The sequence below is a fragment of the Thamnophis sirtalis genome, unplaced genomic scaffold, assembly GCF_051295495.1.
Source record: "Thamnophis sirtalis isolate CommonGarterSnake01/CBP01778 unplaced genomic scaffold, rThaSir2_p1.2 scaffold_4, whole genome shotgun sequence".
NCBI lineage: Eukaryota > Metazoa > Chordata > Lepidosauria > Squamata > Natricidae > Thamnophis > Thamnophis sirtalis.
Genome location: NW_028261384.1, coordinates 110619106 through 110628669, shown reverse-complemented (window position 1 = coordinate 110628669; position 9564 = coordinate 110619106). Strand labels below are relative to the sequence as shown.

The following is a 9564-nucleotide window of genomic DNA, read 5'->3' as shown; positions in this document are numbered from 1 at the left end:
CAGCTTAATTAAAAGGAAAATAAAAGACAAATTTGGGAATTGATAGCTAATGAAATTTCCACACAGAATCATGCCATATGCCTGCATCTCAAAGTTGGATCTCATATATTTTTTTCTAATTATAGCTGCCTATACACTCAGCCAATAAAATTCTCTATCGAACTAAACATACTACAGAGTCACCATTTGTAACAACTTCTGGACATAAGCAGGATGTTTTAACAGTAAATTTAGAAAAGCTTCTGGTAAGGAGATTATTCCTTCAGAAGTATGTAAGAAGAGTGATTCCTGGTGAGTGTCCATCTTGATTAGGTTCTTCTCAAAAATAATATATTGTACTTCCTCAATGGAAATAAAGTACAATATACCTAAACCTCAAATAGGGTAATCAACAAAAACCTGTGAATTATCATTCAATTTGATTGTTGGATTCTAAACTGAAGTCCAGGCAACTTTTGAACAAACTAGAGGATGTGAAAGAAGAAGCAATCTGTTTTATGCAAAACAGACATGATTTTATAAGGATATCACACAATAAATTATTATACCATTTTGAAGGCCCTTATTGTGAAATATACCACACCAAATAACTCTTTGCCACCTATCTGACCTTACCTCTGTCCTTGATTGCATTGATAGGTCTCAGTTATGGAAGAAACTAATTAGGGAAGATATCAATTAATAATTGAATTACATACATTAGTGCCAACTTAAGAGTGGACCACATGGGTCCTTGTTAGAGTCTATTTTATTGGAGAGAAGAGTTAAACAGGAGTGTTTATTTATTTGCTTCTTATTCAGTTTTTATATCTCTGATCTTGTAATAGCCACAAAATTAGGGAAAAATATTTCCACTTTATTTAATGGATATAAAACTTCAATATTAATGTATGTTGATGTCCCTTATTTTTTATTTGCTCTTACTATTTGTGCTTTAGAAGATTATTGGCCAGACTCTCTGTTTACTGTGAAAAGAAAAAAAAAACTGAAGATAAAATTTAACAAAATTATATAGTAGTTTTTGTAGTAGTGGTGGTAGTTTTTGACTGATAAATAGTAGTTGTAGTGGTTTTTGGCAGAATCAATATTAAACATAGATGGGAAATTAATGTCAAACAGATAGAGAGACCAATGCTAAATACCTGGGCAAAACTTTCACTTTCAAGTCTCTTTAATGGAAAACACATTACACTTCTTTCTTAGCAACTGCCAAACATGCTGTGAACACTATTCTGGTTTTTTTCCTATTTAAAGAAGAGCAGCTGGTATCCTCTGCAATTAAAATATTTTTAAGGCCAGGTGATAAGGCAGATATTGTATGGAACTGAAATGGCTGTGAGATGAGAATTCTGATTTCTGCTGGAAATAATCCAAAACAACTTCATTAAGAAGATTTTGTGCTTCTCACATGAAATCTCCGCTATCTACTATAGGATTGTGGTAAGACTATCCTCCATTGCTGTTGAATAAAATGAATACATATTGCATTGTTGGGACAGTGCAAGATATTAAAAGCCTTCAGGAATCCAATTTGGCCAACCTCCATTGTACAGTTTGGAACCAATGGATGAAAATTTTGATATAGATCATTCAAATATATTCTCTAACACCTTTAAGTGAACCTAGTTTTTGTAACAGAGAAAATATTACAATTAGGCTTTTTTAAGTGGGATGTCTATAAAAATGCCAGTGAAGTATTGCCATTCAAATTTTCGTTTTGGTAATCTATTCTCTGCAAATCTTGAAGGGGAATTTTTAAATTCCCTGTCAATTTATCTCTACTAGTAGTAAAACTTACAATATTTGACATCACGCACCTCTCTTTTTTAAGTTTGGTTGAATACGGATATGATAGATACATAATTTAAATATATAAATAGCACAATATTGGAAACAGACTAATTAAATGGATAGGAGTTCCAATATACAGTATATAATTAATTTATATAATCCTTGATATTATAAAGTACTATAACAACCAACAATTTAGAAAGCAATGATAAACTCCCAGATGATTAAATCTGTTTAAACTTCCTTCTGGCAGATTTTCTCAATTAATCTATATATGAGTTCTCAGTTCAGAAAGTAAGAATTTGTGAGTTTCAACCCTAGTCCTCTTGGTAACATCATCTATGATTGTCTAAAGCAATGAGATGGGTGATATTAGAATATTCTCAAATGCACTAGCTGTTAATGGCTAATAGCATCCACAAAAGCTCATACTGATTTATTTTGTCTAGTTTTGAATGTGTATCTTATGATATGTATTTGCCTCTTGAGAGAAATAAAATGATTAATAAGGTTGCTGAATATGAAGTCAGCCTTTTTCTCTGAAGATAGATTTGAATATACTTTGATTGCATGTATTATAGAGCCAATATTTAACAGACTATAAAGCATACATCAGAAGCCACAAAAATTCTATGAAGAAAAATTGTAGAGTAAGTATGGCATGGTGTGCATATTAGCAATTCAACAAAAATTCAATTATCTCTTATTGAGCTAAACTAGCATTTATTTAAATAAAAATTACATGACTGTTTCTAAAGCTAATTTTCACACTGAGAAAATGATTTAATGAAATGATATTCTATGCTAGTGTTCTAGAATAAAATGCAATATGTTAAGGGAAGGAAGACAATAAGGAGATATTTATTTTCAGACATTTGGCCCTAAAGACAAACTAGATTAAAGATAGTTAAATTTGAAAACAATCTTCTTATAAATCAGAAAAAAGAGAATCTATTGTCAGTGGTTGTATATTAAGTAGCAAATCAAGTGTATATTAAACATAAATATTTAATGTTAAAAAGAAAATTTTATCTGGAGAATTGTGAAGATATTGTTCTGAGTTCTAATTTCTCTTTATAAAAATATGCTTTCTTCATGTACTCTTCATGTAATCTTAGGTATAACTTGGTGAATATGATATGAGAATTATGTTTTCTTTTGTAAAATTTCAATGTACTATTATTGTATTTTAATGTATTCTTATATAGACATTTGTCAACGAATATTAATTTCTTTAAAGCATTATATTTTTAGCCACAACATTCCCAGAATTACTGTTAAAAATCATACTCTCTGTGTATGTATTTTTCTGTCCCTGTTTTTGTTTGTCTGTATGATTTATACAAATTCAAGCACTTGGAAATCTGTCCCCTCAAGTTAACATATAATAATTAATTTATTTCTCTTCTATATCTTTATTCCATCTATCCTTCAGGAGCTGGATGAACAAATAAAAAATAAAATGGTACAATGGGGGAAAACTTTGGCTATTACATAGAATTAGACAAATGGCAAAATTTATGTGAAAGGAACTATAGATTAACAATGGCAATTTATGATAATAAAAATGTATATAAAATGATTTATAGATAGTATTTATCAACTGCTAGGTTAGCTAAAATGTTTAAAAATATGTCTAGCAAATGTTGGAAATCTAATAAAAAACCAGGCACATTTTATCATATGTGGTGGACTTGTGCTAAAAAAAATAGGCAAAAATACACAGATGGCTAGAAAAGATAATAGGGAAACATGTAGATTTCAAACCTGAACTGTTTTTCTTAGGGATGATATCAGAAAAAAATGATTTAAAAGTATGTATTTAGTATTACATGTCTTAGCAGTGAGGATTATCTTTGCACAATATTGGAAAAATGAAGAAACACTGCAAGATGAAGACATAATAAAAAATAGATTGTGCAGAAATGGAGACTTACATTGAAAATCAAACAGAAAAAACACACAGAATATTATCAAACATGGAACTTCCTTTACCAATGGTTGGAAAAAGAGGATGGAGAGTAAGAATAGAATCTGTATTGCTAAGCAAGTTAAATACCCAGAAAACATGATGTTTATGAAGCACTAAGAAATGTAATTATAGAAAAATAATAAAAAAATTTTTTTAAAAAAGCACTTGAAAATCTGTTCCCTCAAGTTAACATATAACAATTAATTACTTTATTTCTCTTCTAGACCTTTATTCCATCTATCCATTAGGAGCTCACTCTATATATTGGAGGCTATCTCCAATTTTTCATCACTGTACAATTCTGCAAGAAGAGTAAGAAATAATTACTAATTCTAAAGCTTCAGGAAATTTTGAAAGAAGATGGACTTGAAAAGGCCTTCAAAGTCCTACACAGTGCAACCAGGAAGAATGAAGTAGTAGAAGAAAATAGCTTGTGATTGATAGGTTAGAATTTAATCAATCAAGTAGAGGAAGAATGCTGTTATTAGGTACAGGGATGCATTGTATCTATTCTTTTAATTGTGTGATTCTCTTTTCATTTTCAGGGTATTTTTCCCATTCTGTTCACAGTTTGTATCAATGTATCATGAAATTAGATAACTATTTTATGTAAGTGTCACATCTATGTTTATAAATGAATTTAATTAAGTCATAAACATGAATAATCACACAACAGTCCCTTTTTTTTTACTCCTGGAATTCTCAAAAAATAGACATATTCAGCTTTTACATTTCTTTGTGTTCTTTGTATTATATCTGACAACTATAATGGCAAATCTGATCATTATCTTGGCAGTAGCTTTAGACAATCAATTACATAGCCCCATGTACTGGTTTCTGATGAACTTGGCTGTGCAGGACTTAGGGTCAGTTTCTGTCATAGTCCCAAAATCCATGGTGAATTCCCTCATGGACACCAGGTACATCTCTTACTCAGGATGTGCTGCTCAAGTCTTCATATTTATCTCCTTCGCAGCTTCAGATTTATCCCTCCTGACTGTCATGGCATATGATCGGTATGTTGCCATTTGCCATCCACTGCACTATGAAATGGTGATGAATTGGGATGCCTGCAATAAAATGATGATTCTGATTTGGGTCACAAGTCTTCTCTATGGAACATTGCATACAACTGGCACTTTTTCAATCCTTTTTTGTTCTAATGTGGTCAACCAATTCTTCTGTGAAATTCCACAGTTGCTAAAGCTATCCTGCTCTGGCTTCAATGTAGTTGAACTTGGAGTTCTTATGGCTAGTGTCATTGCAGGAATTGGTTGTTTTAATTTTATTATTGCATCTTATATCGTGATTTTCAAGACAGTGCTTAGAATACCTTCGGAACAAGGAAGGCAAAAAGCTTTATCCACTTGTGTTCCTCACCTTATAGTAGTATCTATGTTTTTATTAACTGGTTGCTTTGCCTATCTGAGACCTCCTTCTAATGCTCCATCTTACCTAGATTTTGGGTTGACTGTTCTGTATTCCCTTCTCCCACCCCTGTTCAATCCAATCATCTATAGCATGAGAAATAAGAACATCAAATTGGTCCTTTCAAAACTGTGGAAATTCTGAAAATTACCTTTAATGTTATTTCTATTCTACTTATCACAGTTTTGCATTTTCCTGTCTTTTCCCTTCCATCTTTGAATTAAGAGTAAGTTACCAAAAAAGTACACTTAAGATCCAGATACTTCCAACCTTTCAACCAGAAGAATGGTAGAACTCCAAAAATTTCTGAGATTATATCTGGTTTTCCTAATTAATCAATGCAGTTTTCAGGGGCTAAATGAAGATGTTTGGCAGCTTCCAGCATGCAACAAGCAAACAACCCCTGATCTTTACTGAAATTGGATCAGGCTGTAATATGATTATGAAAAAGAAGTATAATTGAGAGGAAGTTTTAAATTTAAAGCTTAAATGGTCTTTTGAATGCATACTTTAATGTTTTGCTCCTTCAAATCAGTTGGCAATGGTTTGTAGCAGAGGGTCGCCATTATCTCCTTGCTAAGGCAGAGAGAGGGAGGGAGGGAAAGGAAGAGAGGGGGAGAGGGGGAGAAGAGAAAGAGAGAGACAGAGACAGAGAGAGAGACAGAGAGAAAGAGACTGGGCCAAAGAAACCCAGCTGTTTTTTTTTCATAAAACAGACTAGAGCTTACAGCCTTCCACTTTCTAACCTGATGCCTTAAACCATTATTCCAAATTGGTTCTCACATAATTTAATTTTCTGTTCCTTAGAAATATTTTGACAAGACCCGACATTAGGCAGGAAGGTCAGGATGGGTGAGCATATAACATGTTGATAACTACAAGAAATGAGAAGGGCAAGAAGAGTGATTAGGATATTGCAAAATTGTAACAAAACATTTTTATGTATTTTAGAAATTGTACAACCTGATACAAATTGGAAGAGATAATTTATAAGAGAGGAATTTATAATTCCTGATCCAATACCTGGAGAATGGAGGATAGATAAAAGTACATGGTGAAGGAGATCTTAGATTGAAAGAGGGAAGATTTGTTAAATATTTTGGGGTTCATTATAAGTGTACTGGTGAAGGTATCAGGTACTTACTGGATTTTCTAGAGAAGATCAGTACCTTCCTTTGGTAAAGGCGAGTGGCTTCCAGTTAAAGGGGTACAATGTTTATATTCCTCTGTTGAATGCTGTTTTCTAGTTCTCCTGCTTTATCTATGAATATATTTGTCTATATTATACTTTGCATTTAAACTTATTTTGTTTTGCTCTGCTTAATAAAGTCTTCTATTGTTTACCTAATTTGCGTGACTATTGCTTTCATGAATCTCCTATTCATAATTTTGTGAGACAAAAGGAGTTAACCCTTATACTTGCAAGAGATTTTCTAATTCCTGTCTGCATATTTTATTCTCAGAAATGGTATCATACATGATGAAAAATGATAACTATTGGTTTATTATGGAATAAATCACAAATGGTAGGAATTTTAAAATGGAGCCATTTTTATGCCTCAAAACTAAGTCATAAATGATGGTTATAAAATATTTATGGTTCATATAACATGCTAATCCCCAAATTAAAGAAATATGATTTAGCATGGCCTATAGAGCCGAGGTGGCGCAGTGGTTAAATGCAGCACTGCAGGCTATTTCAGCTGACTGCAGTTCTGCAGTTCGGCTGTTCAAAACTCACCGGCTCAGGGTTGACTCAGCCTTCCATCCTTCCGAGGTGGGTAAAATGAGGGCCCAGATTGTTGTTGGGGGCAATATGCTGACTCTGTAAACCACTTAGAGGGGGCTGAAAGCCCAATGAAGCGGTATATAAGTCTAACTGCTATTGCTATTGCTATTAGCAAGTTGTGAAAATAAGGAAATGGTAAGATACAGAGCAGTTTGTTATTTATATTTTTCTTTCAGAAAAATAAATTTCAGCAGAAGAGGACAGTTTTTATGTATTCCCAGGACAGGGTTTTTTCCCCAAATAGGAAATATGGAAAGGATTCTTTATAAATGATTCCAAAATATCATTTCAAATTTCTCTGCATCTTTAGTACATTTGTTACTTCTCAACATGTTTCCACTTTTTAATTTATAGTAAGAAGTCATTGCAGTCATTTAGTATGTCTGCCTTGCTCAATAATTCCAATTCTGATGTTCCCTGTTATGATTGTTAAATGGCTGTCTGAGTTGTTAAATGATGTATGGGGTCCCTCACTGGATAAATGAAGAAGAGACAGTGTCAGGCCCACACTGCAGCATTATCCCAGCGTAACGTGTAGTTAGTGCATGGTCTTCAAGGACATTTCTCACCAACTGAGGGTCCCACTTGGCAGCTTCCACTCATCAAGATCCATTACACCTTTCTGAAAGGGCGTGCCAATCGTTGATCTCTCAAAGGGGTGCAGTTTTAAAAATTATGCTCTTTTGAGAAATTGTGAAAAAGGCACCAACATCCAGAATAGGATCTATTTCCAGAATGGGGTAAGGTGGCTTATCTAGGAAGACCATGCATTTCAACAATAGGGTGCACCTTTAGATATGCAATCATTGGAAGAGATAAGTATGGAATGGGGTGATGGGACAGGTTGCCCAAGTATTCTGAGATTCAACAGGATGGGTGAAAGAGAAGTGGGTGAGAGAAAGAAAATATCTGCACTCATTCATAAATGTGTTCAGATTCCTGAGATCTGAATCAGTGGTAAAATTCAAATTTTTAAAGTGCCGGTTCTATTGGTGTGGCTTGGTGGGTGTGGAAGGGGAACCATACTACAAAATCTCCATTCCCACTCCACTCTAGGGCCAGCCAGAGGTGCTATTTGCTGGTTCTCCAAACTACTCAAAATTTCTACTACTGGTTCTCCAGAACCTGTCAGAACCTGCTGAATTTCACTCCTGATCTGAATTACTATCATATGACTGTAAGGGTACTATAACAGCTGTAACTTCAAAAATAGATCCTATAATCCTTCATTCTGCACCATCATAATTTCAAACAGTTCCAGAACAACTGGTCATAAGTCAAGCATCACCTGTATCCCTCATCTCCCAGACTTCTCAACTTGCTGGAGACCACAGTCTAGTTGATAGCTGTTTAATATTTTTAACATCAATATTTTGGGGGTCTTCTCCCAACATAGAACCTATCAAATAGGATCATCTAAAGATCATCAGAAATAAGACTGCAGTGTATGTATTATTACCATTTATATTGAATGTATGACTGTCTGTCCATCTGTATGTCTGTCTCATGCCTGAGGATGGTATAGTTTGAAACATGATATGTATAATTAGAGATGAAGCTTCACCACTTTTTTCTGAAATAAAATATAATGAATGCAAGGATTTAATCAACCTTTCTATCCTGTCATTTCAAAGCCAAATATTATCATTTCAGATGGACCTTTTGTCAGACTTGGAAGCCCTCTTTTACATTGGGCCTTCACTGATTCTAATCTTTGAAATTAAATACTTAAGCAGACTAGATTCTCTTTGCAGATATGTTATATTTTTTATCTTTATGAAATTCCTTAACTATATTTATATGTGAACATATCTGTCCAATTTTTGCTTTCACTCAATAAGGTCTAATTCTCGGAGAGTATATGGACATATCTGTGCAGTTTTTACTCCAAGATATTCCAAAAGTATCTTGCTATTTTTTTTCTTTGCTATAGTAGATAAAAAGTCACTAGCACAGGGGTGTCAAACTCACCGTATCATGCTGTCGTCACATGACGTATTGTGACTTTCTCCCTCTTTCCTAAACTGGAGTCGACGTGGCCAGTGCATAATGCATCTGGCCCACAGGTCACAATTTGACACCTCTGGACTAGCATAAACTGACTTTGTGACTAACCCAGGAATTGAACTCATGGTCCCTCAGTTTGGAGTTTAACACTTTAACCACCACATTAAATTGGTTTTCAATCTATTTAGTAAATGCATATACAATTAATCTGTTTTCAAAAAGGTGCTTCAAAAAAGAAACACCTCAAATCAAGATTTGTAGCATTGAAAGTGACCTTCAAGCTCAAATCCCTGCATAGAGAATTAATTCTCAGAAAATCCCAACTGATCATTGCCGACCAGTACATCTACCTTCAACACTTTAAAAGCAACTATTTTTTTATCCTAGGATTTAATATTAATCCTCTATAGTTTTCATTTGCACTTCAAGAATGGCACAACTGTTTTAAGAAGTCTCAGACAAATCTGTGTTCATTCTCTTAAATTCTCTGAGATACCTTTTGGAGTGATGACATGTTCCTAAAAACAATTATGAAGATGTCTTTAGGATGTGAAGATAAGTTTATAGTTTGGTATAA

The 9564-nt window shown here is 33.6% G+C and overlaps 1 protein-coding gene across 2 annotated transcripts; it reads left to right on the top strand.

Annotated features, from left to right (window-relative positions):
• The first annotated feature begins 4417 nt into the window (after positions 1-4417).
• LOC148046179 (olfactory receptor 14A16-like) lies at positions 4418-6586 on the top strand. 2 transcript variants are annotated; one of them, XM_087711919.1, is made up of 2 exons: positions 4418-5318; positions 6534-6586. In XM_087711919.1, the coding sequence occupies exons 1-2, from the start codon at positions 4421-4423 to the stop codon at positions 6584-6586; spliced, it is 951 nt and encodes a 316-aa protein (XP_087568045.1). In that variant the 5' UTR covers positions 4418-4420. The 2 variants fall into 2 exon arrangements, with proteins under 2 accessions (XP_087568045.1, XP_087568044.1); XM_087711918.1 differs by lacking the exon at positions 6534-6586 and having other exon boundaries at positions 4421-5335.
• Positions 6587-9564: the final 2978 nt, after the last annotated feature.

Bases quoted from the DNA above. Each gene is read 5' to 3' on its own strand.
- LOC148046179 (XM_087711919.1), top strand. From the start codon at position 4,421: ATGAATAATCACACAACAGTCCCTTTTTTTTTACTCCTGGAATTCTCA. The intron at 5,319-6,533 runs AACTGTGGAAAT...CTTCTATTGTTT, and splicing joins CATCAAATTGGTCCTTTCAA to ACCTAATTTGCGTGACTATT.